The sequence below is a fragment of the Hypanus sabinus genome, chromosome 14 (assembly GCF_030144855.1).
Source record: "Hypanus sabinus isolate sHypSab1 chromosome 14, sHypSab1.hap1, whole genome shotgun sequence".
Lineage (NCBI taxonomy): Eukaryota > Metazoa > Chordata > Chondrichthyes > Myliobatiformes > Dasyatidae > Hypanus > Hypanus sabinus.
In genome coordinates, this window is record NC_082719.1 from 100,793,076 (window position 1) to 100,816,331 (window position 23,256).

Here is a 23,256-nt window from a genome sequence, read left to right on the forward strand (position 1 = left end):
ATAGTAATAATAGCTATACATTAGAATAAGAAATACAGTGCCTATCAAAAATATTCACCTACCCTTGGAAGTTTTCATGTTTTATTGTTTTACAACATTGAATCACAGGATTTAATTTGTTTTTTTTGTCATCAATCAACAGAGAAAGACTCTTCTGTGTCAAAGTGAAAACAAATCTCTACAAAATGATCTAAATTAATTGTAGAACACAAAATAATTGATGGTATAATTATTCACCCCCTTCAAGTCAGTACTTAGTAGATCTACCTTTGACAGCAATTGCAGCTTTGAGTCTGTGTGGATAGGTCTCTATCAGCTTTGCACATCTGCACACTGAAATTTTCCCCATTCTTCTTTACAAAACTGCTCAAGCTCTACAAGATTACATGGGGACCCTTTTCAAGTCCAGCCACAAATTCTCAGTTGAATTCAGGTCTGAACTCTGACATGGCCACTCCAAGACATTAACTTTGTTTTTAAGCTATTCCTGTGTACCTTTGGCTTTATGCATGGGGGTCACTGTCTTTCTGGAAAACAAATCTTTGCTCAAGTCTCATGTAGACTGCATCAGGTTTTCCTTCAGGATTTTCCTGTATCTTGCTGCATTCATTTTACCCTCTACCTTCACAAACCTTCCAGGGCCTGTTGCAGCGAAGCATCCCCAAACATGATGTAGCCACCACCATACTTCACGGTAGGGATGGAGTGCTTTTGGTGATGTGCAGTGTTCGGTTTATGTTTAGTCTGGTGGCCAAAATGCTCAATTTTAGTTCCATCAGACCATACAACTTTATTCCAGTTGACTTCAGAGTCTCCCACATGACTTCTAGCAAACTCTAGCTGAGATTTCATATGAGTTTTTTCTCAACAGTGGCTTTCTCTTTGCCACTCTCCCATAAAGCTGCAACTGGTGAAGCACCCAGGCAACAGTTGTTGTATGCGCAGTCTCTCCCATCTCAGTCACTGAACTCCTCCAGAGCTGTCATAAGTTTCTTAGTGGCTTCCCTCCCAAGTCCCTTTCTTGCATGGTCACTTAGTTTTTTGAGGATGGCCTGATTCAGGCAGATTTACAGCTGTGCCATGTTCTTTCCATTTCTTGATGATTATCTTAACTGTACTCCAAGGGATATTCAGTAACTTGGAAATTTTCTTCTATCTATCTCCTGACTTGTGTGCTTTTCAATCTTTTTGCAGAGTTGCCTGAAGTGTTCTTTTGACTTCATGGTGTAGCTTTTGCCAGGATACTGACTCACCAGTAGTTTCTCTCGAGGACAAGGTGAGGGATTCCACAGGTGTGTTCAGAATAAAAGGATTGAAAGGGACAAAATTTGTCCCCTGGAAGACCAGAATGATAATCTATGCGTGGAGCCAGAACAAGTAGGGGAGATCTTAAATGCATTCTTTGCATCTGTATTTACAGGAGAGATCGATACAGAGTCTATAGAAGTGAGGCAAAGCGACATCAATTCCATGGACCCTGTATAGATTACAGAGGAGGAGATGTTTGCTACCCTGAAGCAAATCAGAATGGATAAATCCCCAGGGCCTGACAAGGTGTTTCCTCGGGGTCAATGGGAAGCAAATGCAGAAATTGCCGGACCCTAGCAGATATATTTAAAACATTCTTAGTAAAAGGAGAGGTACCAGAGGATTGGAGGGTAGCCAATGTTGTTCTGCAGCTTAGAAAAGGCTCTAAATAGAAACCAGGAAATTATAGGCCAGAGAATCTGACATCAGTTGTTGGAAAGTCACTGGAAGGTATTGTAAAGGACCAGATATATAAATATTTGGATAGACATTGACTGACTAAGGACAGTCAGCATGATTTTGTGCATGGTAGGTCATGAAAGTGGATGAAGACAAGGTAGCGGATGTTGCCTACATGGAATTCAGCAAGGGATTTGACAAGGTCCTGCATGGGAGGCTGGTCAAGAAGACTCAGTCACTCAGCATTCAGGATGAGGTAGTAAATTGGATTAGACATTGTCTTTGTGGGAGAAGCCAGGGAGTGGATGTAGAAGGTTGCCTCTCTGACTGGAGGCCTGTGACTAGTGGTGTGCTGCAGGGATCGATGCTGGGTCCTTTGTTGTTTGTCAACTATAGCAATGATCTGGATTATAATGTGGTTAATTAGATCAGCAAATTTGTGGATGATGCCAAGATTGGAGGTGTAGTGGACAGCGAGGAAGGCTATCATGACTTGCAGAGGGATCTGCATCAACTGGAAAAATGGACTGAAAATAGCAGATGCAATATAATGCAGACAAGTGCGAGGCTTTGTACTTGGGTAGGAAAAACCAAGGTAGGTTTTGCACAGTGAATGGTAGGACACTGAAGAGTATGGTAGAACAAAGGGATCTGAGAATACCAGGTACATAATTTGCTGAAAGTGGTGTCACAGGTAGATGGGGTTGTAAATAATGTTTTTGGCACAATGGCCTTTATAAATCAATGTACTGAGTACAGAAGATGAGATGTTACATTGAAGTTGTGTAAGACATTGATGAGGCCTAATTTGGAGTATTGTGTGCAGTTTTGGTCATCTATCCATTGGAAAGACATAAACAAGGTTGAAAGAGTGCAGAGAAAATTCACAAGGATGATGCCAGATCTGAAGGACCCGAGTTACAAGGAAAGATCAAATAGTTTAGGACTGTATTGTTTCGAACATAGAAGATAGAGAAGAGATTTAGTGGAGGTGTACAAAATTACGAGGGGTATATATAGGTTCAATGCAGGTAGGCATTTTCCACTGAGATTGGGTGGGACTACAACCAGAGGTCAAGGGTTAAGGGTGAACGGTGAGAAGTCCTACTTGGATAGTGGATATATGGAGGGCTGTGGTTCTGGAGTAGGTAGTATTTTAATGGTTTTGGCATGGACTAGTTGGGCCAAAGGGCCTGTTTCTCTACTGAACTTCTCTATGACTCTATGTGATAAACTGGGCTGTATCCACCACTCTCTGTTCCTGGGCACTGGCGTTTCCATACCTATCAATGATGCAGGCAGTTAGGATACTCTCCACTGTGCATTGACAGACATTTGAGTGATAATAGTAGTGAGGGAAAAATATGGCAGCAGTGAAATTATCCATAGTAACACACACAAAATGATGGAGAAGCTCAGCAGGTCAGGCAGCATCTATGGAGAGCTGACCTTTCAGGCTGAGACTTTTCAGTCCCTTCATCAGGACTGGAAAGGAAGGGGGAAGAAGCCAGAACAAGAGGTGGGGGAAGGGAAGGTGAAAAGTGAGATCAGGTGATGGGGAAGGTAGGTGGATGGGGAATGGGGGATCAAACAAGAAGCTGGAGGTGATAGGTGAGAAAAGTAAAAGGCTGAAGAAAGAGGAATCTGATAGGAGAGGAGAGTGAGTCATTGGAGAAATGGAAGGGGCAGGGGAAACTAGACGGAGGTGAAAGGCAGGAGAGGAGAAATTAAGGCATCAGAGAAGAGGCAGAATGGGAAGTGGAAAAAAGAGAAAGTGAGTGGGGGGAGAAATTAACAGAAGTAGTGGAAATCAATATTCATGTCATCAGCTGGGAGGCTATGCAGATGGAATATGAGCTGCTGTTCCTCCACTGTGGCAGTAGAGGAGGCCATGGGCCGACATGTCAGAATGGGAATGGGCAGTGGAATTAACATGGTTGGCCACTGGGAAATCCTGCCTGTTGCGGTTTTCAGTCTGTTGTGGTGTTGGTTTAGATTATAAATGGTAAGACTCTTGGCAGTTTGGAGGATCAGGGAGATCTTGGGGTCTGTGACCATAGTACACTCAAGGCCTCTGTGCAGGGTGACAGTGGATCAGCAGTGGCAGATATTCTTGGGGATAATACAAAAGATGCAAAAGCAGTTCATTCCAATGAGAAGGAAGGATTCAAAGAGGGGGAAGGGGCCACAGTGGTTGACAAAGGAAGTCAGAGATTGTATAGCATTAAAGAAAAAGAAGTATGACAGGGCTAAGATGAGTGGGAATACAGATGATTGGGAAAGTTTTAAGGAACAGCAGATCTTAACTAAAAAAGCAATACGGAGAGAAAAAATCAGGTATGAGCTCAGTCTAGCCAGGAATATAAAAGGGGATAGCAAAAGCTTTTTTAGCTATGTGAAGAGAAAGAAGATAGTTAAGAACAATGTTGGCCCCTTGAAGAATGAATTGGGAGAAATTGTTATGGGAAACAGGGAAATGGCAACAGAATTTAATGCGTACTTTAGATCTGTCTTCACCAGGGAGGACACAAGCAATCTCCCAGATGTATGGATGGGCCAGGGTCATAAGATATCAGAGAAATTGAGACAGATTGACATTAGGAAAGAAACTGTGATGAGTAGACTGGTAGGACTGAAGGCTAATAAATCCCCAGGTCCAGATGGTCTGCATCCGAGGATTCTAAAAGAGGTGGCTCAGGAAATTGCGGATGCATTGGTAATCATTTTCCAATGTTCCTTAGATTCAGGATCAGTTCCTGAAGATTGGAGAGTGGCTAATGTTGTCCCACTTTTCAAGAAGGGAGGGAAGGAGAAAACGGGGAACTATCGTGGGGAAGATGCTTGAGTCCATTATTAAGGATGAAATAGTGGCACATCTTGATGGCAGAAATAGGATTAGGCCGAGCCAGCATGGATTTACCAAGGGCAAATCATGCTTGACTAATCTGTTGGAGTTTTTTGAGGGTGTAACAAGGATGTTAAACGAGGGTAAGCTAGTGGATGTTGTGTACCTAGATTTTCAGAAGGCATTCGATAAGGTGCCACATAGGAGATTGGTGAGTAAAATCAGAGCTCATGGCATTGGGGGCAGGGTTTCAACATGGATAGAAAACTGGTTGGCAGATAGAAAGCAAAGGGTAGCAGTGAATGGGTGTTTCTCGGACTGGCTGGACGTGACTAGTGGGGTACCACAGGGCTCTGTATTGGGACCACAGCTCTTTACGATTTATGTCAGCGACTTAGATGAGGGTATTGAAAACTATATCAGCAAGTTTGCTGATGATACTAAACTGGGTGGCAGTGTGACATGCGAAGAGGACGTTAGGAGAATACAGGGAGACTTGGATAGGCTGGGTGAGTGGGCAGATACTTGGCAGATGTCATTCAATGTGAATAAATGTGAAGTTATCCACTTTGGAAGCAGGAACAAGAGGGCAGAGTATTGTCTGAATGGTTAGGTAAGGGAGAAATGCAAAGAGACCTAGGAGTCCTAGTTCACCAGTCAATGAAGGTGAATGAGTAAGTGCAACAGGCAGTGAAGAGGGCAAATGGAATGTTGGCCTTTGTTACAAGGGGAATTGAGTACAAGAGCAAGGATGTCCTTTTGCATTTGTACAGGGCCCTGGTGAGACCACACCTGGAATATTGTGTACAGTTTTGGTCTCCAGGTTTAAGGAAGGACATTCTGGCAATTGAGGAAGTGCAGCGTAGATTCACTAGGTTGATTCCTGGGATGGCAGGGCTGTCTTACGCAGAGAGATTGGAGAGATTGGGCTTGTACACGCTGGAATTGAGGAGATTGAGAGGCGATCTGATTGAAATGTTTAAGATAATTAAAGGATTTGATAGGATTGAGGCAGGAAATATGTTCCAGATGTTGGGAGAGTCCAGTACCAGAGGGCATGGATTGAGAATAAGAGGTCAGTTATTTAAAACAGAGTTGAGGAAGAGCTTCTTCTCCCAGAGAGGTGTGGAGGTGTGGAATGCACTGCCTCGGAAGACGGTGGAGGCCAATTCTCTGGATGCTTTCAAGAAGGAGCTGGATAGATATCTGATGGATAGGGGAATCAAGGGATATGGGGACAAGGCAGGGACTGGGTATTGATAGTGAATGATCAGCCAAGATCTCAGAATGGCGGTGCAGACTCGAGGGGCCGAATGGTCTACTTCTGCACCTATTGTCTATTGTCAAGAAGGTGTATGGAGTGTTGGCATTCATCAACCGTGGGATGGAGTTCTTCTATAGCTGTAATGTTACAGCTATACAAGACCTAGGTCAGATTCCACTTAGAGTGTGGTGTTCATTTCTGGTCTCCTCACTACAGGAAGGTTAAGGATACTATAGAGAGAGTGCAGAGCAGATTTACAAGGATGTTGCCTGGATTTGAGAGCGTAACTTATGAGAATAGATTGAGTGTACTTGGCCTTTTCACCTTGGAGTGACGGAGGATGACAGGTGATTTGGTAGAGGTGTATAAGATGATGAGGGGTATTGATCATGTGGATAGCCAGAGTTTTGTTCCCAGGGCTGAAATGCTAACACAAGGGGGCATAGTTTTAATGTGCTTGGAAGTAGGTACAGAGAGGATGTCAGGAGTGGTTTTTCACACAGAGAGTGGTGGGTGCATGGAATGGGCTGCCAGCGGTGATGGTGGAAGCAGTGGTGGTGGTACAATAGGGTCTTTTAACAGCCGCTTGGGTAGGTTCATGGAGCTTAGAAAAATATTGTGCTATGCAGTACAGAAATTCTAAGCAGTTTCTAGAGTAGGTCACATGGTCAGCACAACATTGTGGGTCGAAGGGTCTGTCATGTGCCGCAGATTTCTATGCTTTATGTTCCATATTCTATAGCATTGCCATTTAGAGAACTTTTTGAGTAGCCGCATTAACCTTTAAAATCTACAGAAAGAAAAGGATTTCAGCTTGAGACTTTTAAGCTGAGTTTTCAAATGAACAGTCCTGGTGTGGAAACAGGCCTTAAGGCATCGTGTATCGGGAGGTGATGGGAGAGCTTCCTGTGCCTCGGTAAATGGCACTGCTGTAGGTCTTTGCCAGCTGCACAGGTTCAGCAGTATTATAGCAATCCTGAGAGCAACTGGTGAGATGAACTGATTTATATTAGACTCCAGAGTCTCAATGTTGGAATTCAAATTTGCATAATCACAGTTCACGGAATTCATGGCCTCTTGATGCTCAGAGTAAGTTTTTTTTCATTTTTGACCTTTTAAATCAGAGTCTTAACCAGCTTTTAAAAAAATTAATATCAGATCATAGCTGGTAGTTGTCAGTGTACAAATTTTGCATGAAACTCTCAACTTTAGACCTACAAGTTCTATTCCTGTGAAGCTGTCTGCCTACAACGTTCAAGAAGCAAATTATCAGTTATCCATTCTGCTTGTGATGGAGTCATTAGGACTTAGACCACAGCACAGAAAAAGGCCCTTCAGCCCATCATATGCATGCCCAACTGTCACTCTGCCAAGTTGCATTGACCTGCTCCAGGACCAAAGCCCTCCATACCCCTCCCATCCCTGTACTTATCTAAACCTCCTAAATGTTAAAATCCATAAAACCATAAGATATAGGAGCAGAATTAGGCCACTTAGCTTTTCAAATCTGCTCCACCATGCCATTATGGCTGATTATTATCCCCCTCAACCCCAGCCTCGTGCCTTCTCCCCATAACCTTTGAAACTCCTATAAATGAAGAATCCATCATTCTCTGCTTTAAATATATCTAATTATTTGGCCTCCACAGACGTCCATGGGCAATAAATTCCATAGATTTACCACCCTCTGGCCTAAGAAATTCCTCCTCACCTCTATCCTAAGGGATCTCCCTCTATTCTGACGCTGCTCCATCTGGTCCCCGACTCCCCCACTACAGGAAACAATCTCTCCACATCCACCCTAAATCAAACCCACCTCTACCACTACCACAGTTCATTCCATATTGTTTCCACCCACTGAGTGAAAAAAGGTTTCCCTTCAGTTCTGTTTAAACATTTCACCTTTCACCTTTAACCCATGACCTCTAGCTCAGGTCTCAACCTACCTCAGTGGAAAACCTGCTTGCATTTACCCTACCTATACCTCTCAAAATTTTGTATATCCCTATCAGATCTCCCGTCATTATCCTACACTCCAGGAAATAAATTCCTAACCTATTCAAACTTTCCCAACAACTCGGGTACTTTCCCAAGAACTCAAATACATCTACAAATTTGCTGATGATACACTGGTTATTGGTAGAATCTCAGCTGGTGACGAGAGGATGTACAGGAGTGAGATATGCCAACTAGTGGAATGGTACCGCAGCAACAACCTGACATAATGTCAGTAAGATGAAAGAGTTGATTGTGGACTTCAGGAAGGGTAGGACAAAGGAACACATACCAATCCTCATAGAGGGATCAGAAGTGGAGAGAGTGAGCAGCTTCAAGTTCCTGGGTGTCAAGATTTCTGAGGATCTAATCTGGTCCTAACATATTGATGTACCACAGTTATAAAGAAGGTAAGACGTGGCTATACTTTATTAGGAGTTTGAAGAGATTTGGTATGTCAACAAATACACTCAAAAACATATAGTTGCACCGTGGAGAGCATTCTGACAGGCTGCATCACTGTCTGGTATGGAGGGGCTACAGCACAGGACTGAAAGAAGCTGCAGAAGGTTATAAATCTAGTCAGCTCCATCTTGGGCATTAACCTACAAAGTAATTAGGACATCTCTAGGAACCGGTGTCTCAGAAAGGCAGCGTCCATTATTAAAGACCTCCAGCACCCAGGGCATGCCCTTTTCTCACTGGTGCTATCAGGTAGGAGGTACAGAAGCCTGAAGACACACATTCAGCGATTCAGGAACAGCTTCTTCCCTTCTACCATCCGACTCCTATACAATACCTCACTTTTTTTAATATACAGTATTTCTGATTTTGCACTTTTTAAAATCTATGTAATATAGTAATTGATTTACTTGTTTATTTATTATTATTATTATTATTATTATGTTTTATTTAACTTATTATTATTTTTTCTCTCTGCTAGATATTGCATTGAACTGCTGCTGCTAAGTTAACAGATGTCACATGCTGGTTATAATAAACCTGATTCTGATTCTGAAGCCCTGGCAACATGCAAAAATACTGAAGGAAATCAACAGGTCAGGCAGCATCTATTGAGAGATTTCTTTCTGTAGATGCTGCCCGACCTGCTGAGTTCCTCTAACGTTTTATGTGTGTTGCTTTAGATTTCCAGCATCTTCTGAATGTCTTGCATTTTGTCTCAAGTGTGGAAGAACAGCTCTACAAACTGTGCCATTTTGCTACCTCTCTTAGAGGATTTAACTCCTGAACCCAGGAGTAGAATTTATGAAGTATGGTATTAAGCATCTACAGCTTCTTCCCTTCCGCCATCAGATTTCTGAATGGTTGTTAAACCCATGGCACTACCTACCTCATTGTTCTTTTTCTTGCACTAATTGTTTATTTTATAATATGTATCCATTTTATTTCTTTGCACTCTATTGCTGACACATCAACATCATCATTAGCATGATTGTTCTTGGCAAATTTTTTCACAAAAGTGTTTTGCCATTGCATTTTTCTGGGCAGTGACCACAACCATTATCAATACTCTTCAGAGATTGCCTGCCTGGTGACAGAGCATAACCAGGACTTGTGATATGCACCAGCTGCTCATACGACCATCCACCCCCAGCCCTATGGCTTCATGTGACCCTGCTCAGGGGGCTAAGAAGGTGCTACACCTTGCCCACCTCTTTGAGAACCACCACCTTGTTGTGGGGTTCAGAGGCTTGCATTCCTCAATGGCCCAGAGAACTATGTTGGGTGGAATCAGGGCCTTGGGCTTTGATTCTTGGAAGGGTCACTCATGCCAAACAGGTCAAAGGGTAGAGGCCAGATTGGTAAAAAAAATTGTTACAGAACCAGCAATGATGAATTTTCATTGCTGCCCTAACATCAGCAGTGTAACAGGCAGTAAGTAAGTACATCTTGCTCAAGGGGGACCTGCTGGCCAGAGGACAGAAGAAGCACCCTATAACCTCATCTGGTAGAGACATATCTTCAGCCCTTATATGGCACGCAACAAATTTCACATCAAATACGTCAGAGATAATAAAATTGATTCTGATTCTGATTCTCAGTGTTCAAGGATGCTGTACCATGAAAATGCAGTGACATATCCCCAGCTTCCAACAACCATCACCATTCATGCCCACCACAATCCCCATTCACTCACCAACTCTGGCAATATTCTTCACGTTCATAAAACATAGAACATAGAACAGCACTAGGTGACCAGTGTTTTGCCAGCCTAGTAACTTATTTCAAGATCAATCTACCGTTTTCCTCCCGGATAGCCTTCCATTTTTCTTTCATTCATGTGGCTATCTAAGTTTCTTAAATGTCCCTTATGCCTATGCCTCTACCATTGCCCTTGTCAGCATGTTCCATGCACTAGAAACTGTACATGGATGGGAGGAGCTTGGAGGGAAGTGGTCCGGAAGGAAGTAGTCTGGAATGTAGGTAGATATGACTAAGCAGAAGATCAAGTTAGTATGTATTAAGAAGGCCAAAGGGCCTGTTTCTGTGCTGTTCCATTCTATGGCTATAAAGAAAGAGTTCTGCCCTATCTGGATGGGTGACAATTTTAGTTCAGAAATAAAAGAATATGTCAAACTAAGAGTCTCATAAATGCCCCTAATGTATCTGCCTCTACCACCCCCTCTGGCACGGCATTCCACACAACCACCACTCTGTGTAAAAAACTTACCTCTGACAGCTCCCTATATTTTCCTCCAATCACCTTAAAATTAAGCCCCCCCCCCCCCCGTATTAGCCATAAATACCCTTTCTGCTGTTGTGTGCTAACCATGTGTGGAGAGATCCTAAAGCATGAACTAGCTCCGCATAGTCACAGATTGTGACAAGGAAGCGGGAGTCTTTGGACGTTGTCACAGCAGGGGCCACAGAGTGGGTCCTTTGAAACACAAAACAAATCCTTGTCGGGAGCAATTTTGGGCCCCATTTCAAAGTTCAAGCTTCAAAGTAGAAAGTAAATTTATTATCAAAGTATACCTAAGATTCATTTTCTGCAGACATCCACTCTAGAACAAAGAAATACGATAGAATTGATGAAAAACTACACTAAAACAATGACTGACAAACAACCTATGTGCAAAAGAAGACAAATTGAGCAAATAATAATAAATAAATAACATGGAGATCAAGAGTTGAAGAGCCCCTGAAAGTGAGTCCATAGGCGATGGAATCAGTTCAGTATTGAGGTGAATGAAGTTATCCATGTCAATTCAGAAGCCTGCAGGTTGAAGGGTATTATCTGCTCCGGTACAAAGGAAAGGATATTCTGGGATTGGAGAGGGCTAGAGGAGATTTATGAGAATGATTCCGGGAACGAAAGGGTTAACACATGAGGAATGTCTGATGGCTCGGGGCCTGTACTTGCTGCAGGTTAGAAGAATGAAACCTACCAAATATTGAAAGGCCTAGACAGGACAAGGAGAGGATGTTTCCATATTGAGGCACGTTGTAAGGTCAAGTATTCATCCATCCATTCCCTCGAACCCATCTAAGGAACCACTCAATAGTCTTAGAACTGCAGGCTAGATGCTGCCTTGAGCCTGGTGGCGTGTGCTTTCAGGTTTTTGTATCTCCTGCCTGATGGGAGAGGGGCAGAAAAGAAAATATACAGGGTGGGTGGGGATATTGATTAAGCTGGCTGCTCTACTGAATCAGTTGGAAGTGTAAACAGTATACTACAGAAAAATACTACAATATATACAATCTACTCTCTCATAAATTTATTAATACTCATGGCTTGTGATCCAACAGTGACATCAGGGGGTCCCAAATGCTTTTATGGCATGGATTGATACTGTTAAGCAAGGGGTCCATGGACCCCAGGTTGGGAACCTTTCCCCTACAGGGTCATGAATCTGGCACCATTAGTATATCCTTTGTGTGAAGTTGTTACAGATTAAATCCTCTTTAGCTTTTATAAATAGGCCAGTGAATGTGAGGAAAGTGGAAGCAGATGGACACAGTGTAGCTAGAATAGATTAGCTTAAATACCCATTTGATTACCAATTTGGTGTCACAGTAGAGTAACAGTTGGGGCAATGCTATTACAGCTCGGGGGCGTCAGAGTTCACAGTTCACTTCCAGTGTCCTCGGTAAGAAAGTTTGTACATTCTTCCCATGTGCACGCGTGTTTCCTCCGCGATCCCCGTTTTCCTCCCACAGTCCAAAAAGGTAAAGTTTGTAGGTTAATTGGTCATTGTAAATTGTCCTGTGATTGAATAAAGGTTAAATATGTGGGAGGTTAGGTGGCAAGGCTCAGTAAGGCAGAAGAGCCTGTTCTGTGATGTACTTCCAAACATATTAAATAAAAAAAAATTAATTGGTTTGCGCAACATTGTGAGCTATGCTGTGCTGTTCTATGTTCTAGGTTCACCCAAAGTCATGATCTTTCATCTGTATTGTCTAATTACTGATAATGGTTTGACCACATCCATTGCCACGACTCAGCACAGTAAATAGTGCAATATCCTATTTGTAAAAGGATTATTACCGTCCAGATCATTCTCTGGTGTTTGTATTGTGATCCAGTCCGAGGACGGTCCAGTTCCATTCGTGGTCATGGCTGCAACCTGAAAGCTGTACTGTGCACCTTTGTCCAGACCTGTTAATAGAGGTCACAGGAGTGGTTACATCAGCAGATGTTGCCTTTCATTGCAATATCCATATGAGAACACACATTCAACATTTCATAACAGTTTCTTTCCCTCCACCTTCAGATTTCTGGATGGTCCATGAACCCATGAAATATTTTGCACTACTTTATTTATTTTTTACATTTCTTATTGTAAATTTTGGGTGGTGGAGTACAGATACATCTTTATCAAAGGAACTGTGAGGCTCTCCTTCCCTCTGTTAGCCTGCAGATCACTCTTGGGTAAGGTGTAGCATCTGCTTATCCCCAGATCAGGGTCATGTGAAGCCATGGGAGCAGGTGGTGGATGGTCGTACAAGCAGCTGGTACATATCACAAGTCCTGGTTATGTGACCACTGACGCCAGGCAGATAATCTCTGAAGAGTATTGATAATGGCTGGGGTCACCTGTATTGAAGAGACACTGCCCAGAAGAAGGCAATAGGAAACCACTTATGTAGAAGAATTTGCTGAGAACAATCATGGTCATAGGGCAATGATCACCCATGTTATATGACATGGCACATAGCGAAAGAACGATTGCAATTTGTAATAAGTTTTATGTATTGTAATGTACTGCTGCCCCAGAACTACCAATTTCAACACATACTGTACGTCAGTGGTGGTAGACCTAATTCTGATCCTGAGATTCAATTCATCTATTTGAACGGGGGTCTAACATTGAAATTCGGATTTATTTATCACATGTACATTGAAACATACAAATGCATCATTCGCATTCACAAACAACACACCCAAGGATGGGGTGCCACGGTAACGTAGCGATTTCCTGACACGATTACAGCTCAGAGCATCAGAGTTCACCTGCGACATCCTCTCTGTAAGCAAGTTTGTATATTCCTACAGTCTCAGGGGGTGGGGGGGGGGGAATGTACAAACTCACTAGGACAGCGGCAGTCAGCATAATGCTTACAGCTATTGTGCGGGGAACATCGATAGTTATTCAGGCTGGGTCATAAAATCTAGGCTAAGGACAGAGGGAAGCATGTCTTTCCAGCTTTTAAACTCTCTAGGATAAACTGATGTCAGCATTAAAACCATTGAGAACAGGAGAAACAAATTATATTTAAAATGAGATGCACTCAGTGGCCACTTTATTAAGTACAACTGCACACTGCTCGTTAATGCATTGTGACAGTTAATAGGTTAATCCAAAACAACTCAGTTAGCCACTCCAACATGGGAGCAGTTCACATATTGTACAAGCAGGGTTATCAATAAAATTCAGTTGACTATCCTGCATGCTGGTATACTGGTGTGCTCTGCACTATCCCTCAATATTGACCACAACAATATCTAATCAGCCAATCATGTGGCAGCAACTCAATGCATAAAAGCATGCAGATGTGGTCAAGAGGTTCAGTTGTTGTTCAGATCAAATATCAGAATGGGGGGAAATGTGATCCAAGTGAATTTGACCATGGACATACCATTGGTGCTAGATGGGGTGGTTTGAGTATCTGAGAAACTGTTGATCTGGGATTTTCATGCACAATAGACTCTCTAGTTTAGAAACATAGAAAATACAGAGAATGTTGCAAAAAAAAAGCATCCAGTGAGCAGCAGTTCTGTGGGTGAAAATGGCTTGTTAATGAGAAAGGTCAGAGGAGACTGGCCAGATTGGTTCGAGCTGAGAGGAAGGCAACCACACATTAGAACAGTGTTGTGCAGAAGAGCATCTCTGAATGCACAATGCATTAAACCCTGGATAGATGGTCTACAGCAGCAGAAGACCACGAACATTGAATTGAATTGAATTGACTATTTCTTACATCCTTCAGAGCTGGAATTGGGGGGACTCGGGTCCCCAATGACCCTTTGGGCCCTTTTTACACACCTGTCTTTATAAATGGCATGAATCATGGGAAGTTCACAACTACGGATGCACTGGGCTGCTCACACCGCTCTCTGCAGAATCCTGTGATAAAGGGAGGCACAGTTCCCATACCAGGCAGTGATGCAGCCAGTCAGGATGCTCTCAATTGTGCTTCTGTAGAAAGTTCTTAGGATTTGGGGGCCTATACCAAACCTCTTCAACTGTCTGTGGTGAAAGAGGTGCTGTTGTGCCTTTTTCACCATATAGTTGGTGTGTACAGACCACGTGAGGTTCTCGGTGATGTGGATGCCGAGGAACTTAAAACTGTTCACCCTCTCAACCTCAGATCCTTCGATGTCAAAAGGGGTTAGCCCGTCTCCATTCCTTCTGTAATCCACAACCAGCTCCTTTGTTTTTACGATACTGAGGGAGAGGCTGTTTTCTTGACACCACTGTGTTAGAGAATGACTCCTTCCCTGTCCCTGTTGCTTGAGAGTAGGCCAATCAATGCAGTGTCATTGGCAATTTTAATTAGCAGATTAGAGCCGTGGGTGGCGACACAGTCATGGGTATACAGGGAGTAAAGGAAGGGATTTAGTACACAGCCCTGAGGGGCTCCTGTGTTGAGAGTCAGAGGGGTGGAGGTGAGGGAGCTCACTCTTACCACCTGCTGGCGATCTGTCAGGACTCATTGGTAGTGGCAAAATTTGTTAGGTACAGGTGGTACCTAATAAAGTTGCCACTAAGTGTACTGGCACAGGGGAACTGTGAGTATGCTATATATTATTATAAGACGTAGCTATCTATCCTTGGCTGAACATAGAAATGTAGCTACAAAGAAAGCACAGAAGTGGATATATTTTATTAGGAGTTTGAAGAGACTTGGTATGTCATGAGAGACACTTACGAGCTTCTACAGCTGAACCGTGGAGAGCATTCACATGACTGCATCATCACCTGATGGGTGGGGACCACTGCACAGGATCAAAATAAGCTGCAGAAAGTGGTGAACTCAGTCAGCTCCATCGTGGGCACTACCCTCCCCAGCCTCCAGGACATCTTCAAGGAGGGATGCCTCAAAAAGGCAGTGTCCATCATTAATGACTCTCCTCCCACCACCATCACCCAGGATGTGCCCTCTTCTCATTGCTACCATCAGGGAGGAGGTACAGATGGCACGCACTCAATGATTCAGGAACAGCTTCTTCTCCACTGCCATCCAATTTCTGAATAAGCATTGACCCCATGAACACTGCCTCACTACTTTTCTCCCCCTTTTGCACTACTTTAGTTAAACTTTTTAAAATATATATATATTTTCTTACTGTAAATTACAGATTTATTATTACGTATTGCAATGTACTGCTGCCCCATAACACATTTTACGACATTTGCCAGTGATGTTAGACCTGATTCTGATTTCCGAGTATAAATCTTGCACTTGCCAGTCTACCTCTCCTGTGTGAACAACATAACAATTCCAAGCATATGTTTAATGCATATAATGAGTCTATTAGTGTCACATTTACCACAGTTAGGTTTACAAATATAACCTGTGCATATTTTACACATAGTAGATGTCACTTTTTACTATGAATATGACGTGTGAGGGATTGAAGTACTACAGACCAAGCCACGTTTTACCTTGCACTGCAGATAAATTAAGCGATAATCACTCCCAGCTCAATAACATGATCAGTCATCATTAAAACTCATGTCTCATGCTTCGTGGATAAGTAGGTGTACGGTGTGTTGGCCGTCATTATTCCGAGGAATGATTTTATTTACGTTTTAGAGATACAGTGCAAAGCAAGCCCTTCCAACCCAACACCCACCTATTTAACCATAGGACAATTTACAATGACCAATTCACCTAATAACTGGCACATCTTTGAAACGTGGGAGGAAACCAGAGCTCCTGGATGAAACCCGTTCATTTCAAGAGGTCAAGAGTACAAGAGCAAGGATATGCTGAGGCTTTATGAGGCACTGGTGAGGCCTCACCTCGAGTATGGTGTACAGTTTTGGGCCCCTCATCTTAGAATAGATGTGCTAGCATTGGAGAGGGTCCAGAGGAGATTCGCAATGATAATGCCACGAAGGAATCCAAATGAGGAACGTTTGATGGCTCTGGGTCTGTATTCGCTGGAATTCAGAAGGATGTGAGGGGATCGCATTGAAACCTTTCAAATGTTGAAAGGCCAGAGCAGATGTGGAAAGGATGTTTCCCATAGTGGGATAATCTAGGATAACAGGACACAGCCTCAAGATAGAGGAGCGCCCTTTCAAAACAGAGATGTGGAGGCATTTCTTTAGCCAGAAGGTGGTGAATTTGTGGAATTTGTTGCCACGTGCAGTTGTGGAGGCTAGGTCGTTGGGTATAATTAAGGCACAGATTGATAGGACATGGCATCAAAGGTTAAGGGGAGAAGGCCAGGAACTTGGGTTGAGGAGGAGAGAAGAAAAAGGTCAGCCTTGATTGAATGGTGGAAGAGACTCAATGGGCCAGATGGCCTAATTCTGCTCCTATGTCTTATGGTTTTATGGAAACCCATATGCTTATAGGAAAGAGGAGCAAATTTCTTACAGACAGTATCAGACTGAATTCCAGATTCTGACTTCTGAGCTGTAGTATTGTGGCACTAACTGTTACACTATAGTGGCGAGTTCAAGAACCATGAAGTAACATTGCAGCTCTAGAAAACCAGTTTGGCCACAGTTGCAGTATTGTGTTCAGTTGCCTCATTATAGGGAGGATGCAGAAGCTTCAGAGAAGGTGCAGAGGAGATTTATCAGGATGCTGCCTGGATTAGAAAGCATGTCTTACAAGGAAAGCTTGAGTGAGCTAGGACTTCCTCTTTGGAGCAAAGCAGGATGAGAGGTGACTTGATAGAGGTGACAAGATGATAAGATTCAGACAGACAGTGGACTTTCTTCCAGGGTAGAAATGACTAATATGAGAGGGCATACTTTTAAGGAGATAGGAGGAAATTACAGGTGAGACGTTAGGCTTTTTACACAGGGAGTTGTAATTGCATGGAATGCACTGCCAGGGGTGATGGTAGAGGCAAATACATAAGGGAGATTTAAGAGACTCTTAAATAGGCACATGGAATGACAGAAGAAAGGGAAATATAAGAGATTTATAAGATTACGAGAGGCATAGATAGTGTAGACAGACAGTATCTTTGTCCAGGGTTGAAATATTTAATGCCAGAGGGCATGCATTTATGGTGAGAGGGGAACATTTAAAAGCAGATGTAAGGGGCAAGTGTTTTGTTTTTACACTGAGTGTGGTGGGTGCTTGAAATGCAGTGTCTGGGTCGGTGGCAGAGACAGAAACATTAGAGACTTTGAAGAAACTCTTAGGTAGACTAATGAATAAACGTTATAAGTTTGGCTCAACATCATGGGCCAAAGGGCTTGTACTCTGCTGTGGTGTTCTATGTTCTATAATATTTTCTTTTGCTTTTTGAATGATATAGATGGGAGAGGTGGGAAAAGAGCTTGTTTTGCTGTTGCTGTCTTGTTGCTTCATGATTGTGGTTGTTACCGCTGGTGTTGTTCTGCAGTACATGCTATGGTGGCTATGGCAAAAGTTGCCAGTTGCTTCCAAACATATCCTTGAGCGCATTGGTTGTTAATATAAACACTGTATGTCTTGATGTACATCTGATGAATAAATAAATCTGAATGTGAGTTTAATGAGGTGAGCGTTGGCCTGGAATTACAAAATGATTTTAGTTTGATAACCCTGTGGAATTTTAAGGATGAAATATGAAAAGTGCTTCACTGGTCTTTTGAAGCACCAGCTACAGACTGTTCATGCAGTTGACTCAGACAAGAGGGGGAGCACACAGATGTCGAAAGGACGAACAGTTTGGGGGCTTACTCTTCTAGGGATGGTAATGAAAGGGTTAACACATGAGGCGCATTTAATGGCTCTGGGTCTCGATGCATTGGAGTTTCAAAGAATGAGGGAGGATCTCATTGAAACCTGTGGAATATTGAAAGGCTTAGAGAGAGTGGATGTGGAGAGGATGTTTCCACAGTGGGGGAGTCTGGGACCAATGGGCACAGCCTTAGAATAGAACATCCCTTTAGAACTGAGATGAGGAGGAATTTATTTAGCCAGAGGGTGGTGAATCTGTGGAATTCATTGTCACAGAGGCTGTGTCAATGGGCATACTTAAAGTGGGGGTTGATGGGTTCTTGGTTATTAATGGTGTCAAAGGTTATGGAGAGAAGACAGGAGAATGGGGTTGAGAAGGGATGAAGCTCAGCCATGATGGAATGGTGGAGCATACTGGGCCAGATAGCCTAATTCAGCTCCTATATCTTTTGGACTTCTAAGCAATTCCTAGTTGTTTAGTGTGTGGCCTGTCCTCTGAAATGTCTCCTTCTTGGAATCGATGATGGTTTAGAGCTCAGCATACAAAATTCATGCAATTGGGAATGAGCTTGGTTCCAGATAGGCACAAATCTGTAGGCTGTCTAGAATCAATGCAAGGCAACAAAGACAATGGTTGACACTTCTACCACCTTGCTTTGTACATGCAAAGTTTGTGTGCAGCAGAGTGGTACCATTGTCAAGGAAATAACACTCTCTCCTTTGCAAAGACAGAATCTCACCTGTAAAGAGGTACCATAGGTTATTAGGCTCCAGGGTCTCCATGTCACCTCTGCGGCCAATCTTTTTGTGACGGATTTTATATCCAGTAATAAAGCCATTCTGCATATTGGATGGTGGTGGCAGCCAGCTGACCTTTATACTCTGGAAAACACAAACATTTCCATCCTTAAGTCATGGCTGTTAAATTGGCTCTCAGTTTACTAGAGTAACAAATAGTGCAAAACAGCTTAAACATGTAGGCACGTCTGTCAAACCCTCATCACCATTTCTGCTCTGATTCCATAATTTCAGTGACATCAATTGGATCATGTGTGGGACATCCTTTGACTCCAACCTGTCCCCATCACTTCTTAGGTTCTACTGCAGTGAGTAAATTTATAAGACCATTGGACACAGGAGCAGAATTAAGCCATTTGGTTATGGAATCTGATGTGCCATTTGATCATGGTTGATTTATACTTCCTTCTCTTACCCTATTCATCCGTTGCTATGTTGGCACCGGAATGTGTGGCGACACTTTCAGGGCTACACCCAGAACATCCTTAGACTGTGTGGGTTGTTAAAGCAAATAGAGAATTTTACTGCACACTAATGTACACATCATAAATAAATCTAAATCTAGCCTAAATCTGAATCTAGTGCAGGGGTAAGCAAAATGGGAGGTGGAATAAGGTTTGAAGCAAGCCAAACAATGATGCTTCATTCCAGTATTTCCTGATCTTCTCACATAAGGTCTCAGAACACACTCTACAGTATTAGGAAAACTCACCGGTACCTCTACTTTCTGAGGAGGCTGAAGAGAGTTGGATACGCACATCTATATTCACGTCACTTCACAGATGCACAGCAGAAAGCATTCTAATAAGCTGCGTCACTCCGTAGTACCGAAACTGCACTGTGGTGATCAGGAGGGCTCTAAAATAGATAGCCAAAACTGGGCATCGCATCACTGGCACTAACCTGCCCGCCATCGAGGAAATGTACACAGAACTGTGCCGGAAAAGGGCCTCAATTGTGGTCCACTTAGTGAGTTTAAGATTATAAAATAAGATGTGATTAGTTTTATTTGACACATGTACATCAAAATATGGAAACATCCGGTAAAATGGGTTGTTTGCAACGAAACAAATCAACGAGGATTGTGCTGAGCAGCCCGCAGTGTCACCACACATAGCATGCCCACAACTCACCGGCCTTCCTCACCCCTAACTTATAGCCCTTTGTAACATGGAAGGAAACCAGAGCACGAGGAAGAAACTCGCACAGTCATGGGGAGAATATGCGCACTGCACGAAGTCAACACAGACAGTGGTGGGAAATGGTGATCGCTGGCACTGTAGTAGTGTACACTTGTGGCTATGCTGCAAGATGTATAACTGGGCTGTAGTAATGATCTAACCAAATACCTGCAGATTTACTGGACCTGCCTGGCTGAGCAAAAGAAGATAAAGAGCTGTTATGTATTTTATGTTGCATGCAAGGTATGCAAAAAGTGTTATGTGAATTTCAGAATGAGGAGAAAGTCCATAGAAACTTAACCTTAGTCTAACTGAAAATCACCATAATTGAATTTTGGAACCTAATGCAATGTATCTGTTACATTCTGGTGTACTCTGATCCTGTGAGCAAATTAGCCTAATCACCATCAGGGACATATATACAGAAAGGTGCCACAAAGGAGCAGTCGCATCATGAAGGTTTCCACCCTGCTCACCTTCTGTTTGTCCTATGCAGCAACCATGCCAGGACCACCAGAAGCAAAAACAGTTACTTTCCCAAGCAGTAAGACCGATCAACACCTTCACCACTGACACACTGCCCCCCCATACCCCCAATCACCACAACTTTACCATTTACTGTCAGAGTCAGTTTATGTACTGACACTCCTGCGCCTAGTGTCACTTTATGGACATACAGTCAGTCTATATGTATAAGCTATCTTATGTATTTATATTTATTGTGTTTTTTCATTATTGTGTTCTTTATCTTATTGTGTCCTTTTCTGTGCTGTATTGGATCCAAAGTAACAATTATTTCATTCTCCATAACACTTGTGTAATGGAAATTATATTAAGCAATCTTAACCTTGATCTTGATTAATGGCTGGGACAACAAGGTAGCAAAGAAATCCGCACATTCCTTTACAGCACCAGAGATCATGAATCAGGATTGAATTCATCTCAGCCCAAAATGTCGACTGGAATTTTTTCAGTAGATGCTACCTGGCCTGCTGAGTTCCTCCAGCATTTTGTGTGTGTTGTTTGAATTCTTCCTGCTGTCTATAAGGAGCTTGTACGTTCTCTCTGTGACTAGATGGATTTTCTCCAGTTTCCCCAATTTCTCCCACATTCCAAAGTAATATGGTTTGGGTTAGCATGTTGCAGAGAAAAACAAACCATTTCACTGTATGTTGTGATGTTTCAAAGCACATGTGACATGGAAAACTTATCTTCCATCTTTATCTTTATAATATCTAAATCTTCCATGTCTGAATGGCTCAAAATCCTTTCGTTTTCCACTCAGTGGCCACTTTATTAAGTACAGAGGTACACTTTCTCCTTCATGCAAATAGTCCAGATTGTTTAATGTCAGTTCCAGTACACAAATGTAAAGCAGAACATTATTAGCAGAGGCGGAGCAAAGTCAAGATGGCGCTAAACGGCTTGCTTCTTCGGAAACAGCTCTATTTCTACCTTTGGTATCTCTTTTTCTCCTTTTCAAGACCCTGACCTGGAGTTCCACTCTGACTTTGGTTCTTTGTGGGAATGGCAGCTGCTCTCAGGGCCTCACAACCGGCCGCTTTTTTGATACCCCAAGGATGCGGCCTGGAAGATTAGTGCACTTCAGGGTTCCGGATTTTCATGGCTCTGGAGACGTGCTGATTCTAGGCCGGTGCCCCTAACTGAGGCATCGCAGGAGAACTCAGAAGACTGGGTTAGCTGCCGTGGGTTGTGTGCCCAGAGAACTGCACCTTTCTGGGGCCGACTCTCAGCGTAGAGCTCAAAAAAGGCGATGCAACAGACTTTTCACATAGTAAATCAGTGACTTGTTTGTTATGTTTCCCATCTCACTGTGAAATGGGGGCACCTCTTTTTTCCTTATTAGGGAGAGAGAAAGAGAGAGTCTGTGGTGTGTTGAATACCGGGTGAACGAGTGGTCTTAGGCGTACTGCAAGTCTGTGTCTTTATTGATGCTTTGCTGCATGCTTGAGTGCTCCATGGAGGGTGCCTTGTTTGCTGGTGGGGGTGGGGGAGGATTTGTTGCCTTGCTGTTGCTTGTGTGTGGGGGGAAGCTGGGGGGGATTTGGGGTTCTCATGTTTAACTGTCATTCATTCTTTGGGGCACTCCTCTGTTTACATGGATGTTTCAAAGAAAAAAACAATTTCAGGATGTATATTGTATACATTTCTCTGACATTAAATGTACCTATAGAAACCTAATTGTTAGTCCGATCCAATGCAGCACCAAAAATACACAATAAGATAAAGAATACTAAAATAAAAACACAATAAATAAAAATACATAAATAGCTTACACATTAAAACCATAAGACATAGGAGCAGAACTAAGACATTCAGCCCATTGAGCCTCTGCCACTATTTCATTATGGATGCTCCCAGGTCCAACTCAACCCCATACACCTGCTTTCTCACCATATCCTTTGATGCCCTGACCGATCAGGAAATAATCAACTTCCGCCTTAAATATACGCATGGACTTGGCCTCCACCACAGTCTGTGGCAGAGCATTCCACAGATTTACTACTTTCTGGCTAAAAAAAAATCCTCCTTACCTCTGTTCTAAAAGGTCATCCCTCAATTTTGAGGCTGTGCCCCCTGGTTCGGGATACCACTAAAATAGGAAACATTCTCTCCACATCCATACTATCTAGTCCTTTCAACATTTGATAGGTTTCTATAAGATCTTCCTGCATTCTTTTAAATTCTAGTGAATACAGGCCTAAAGTTGCCAAACGCTCCTCATGTGTTAACCCCTTCATTCCCAGAATCATCTTCGTGAATCTCCTCTGGACTCTCTCCAATGACAACACATCCTTTTTAAGATATGAAGCCCAGACTGTTGACAATGCTCCAAGTACAGGCTAACTAGTGTCTTATAAAGGCTCAGCATTATTTCCTTGCTTTTATATTCTATTGCATTTGCCTTCTTTACCACTGACTCAATCTGTAAACTAACCTTCTGGGAGTCTTCCACGAGGACTCCGGTCCCTCTGCACCTTCTCCCCATTTAGATAACAGTCCACGCTATTGTTCCTTTTTACCAAAATGTGTTATTGAATATTTCCTAACACAGTATTCCATCC

The 23,256-nt window shown here is 42.8% G+C and overlaps 1 protein-coding gene across 1 annotated transcript in view; it reads right to left on the bottom strand.

Moving 5' to 3' along the window:
- dcc (DCC netrin 1 receptor) overlaps positions 1 to 23,256 on the bottom strand; it is an 897,707-nt gene that overhangs the window by 161,367 nt on the left and 713,084 nt on the right. Inside the window, exons 13-14 of the mRNA XM_059988663.1 lie at positions 18,932 to 19,073; positions 12,322 to 12,432 (exon numbers count right to left, since the gene is read on the bottom strand). Coding sequence (XP_059844646.1) covers positions 12,322 to 12,432; positions 18,932 to 19,073 — 253 coding nt within the window. The remainder of the gene's footprint in view (positions 1 to 12,321; positions 12,433 to 18,931; positions 19,074 to 23,256) is intronic.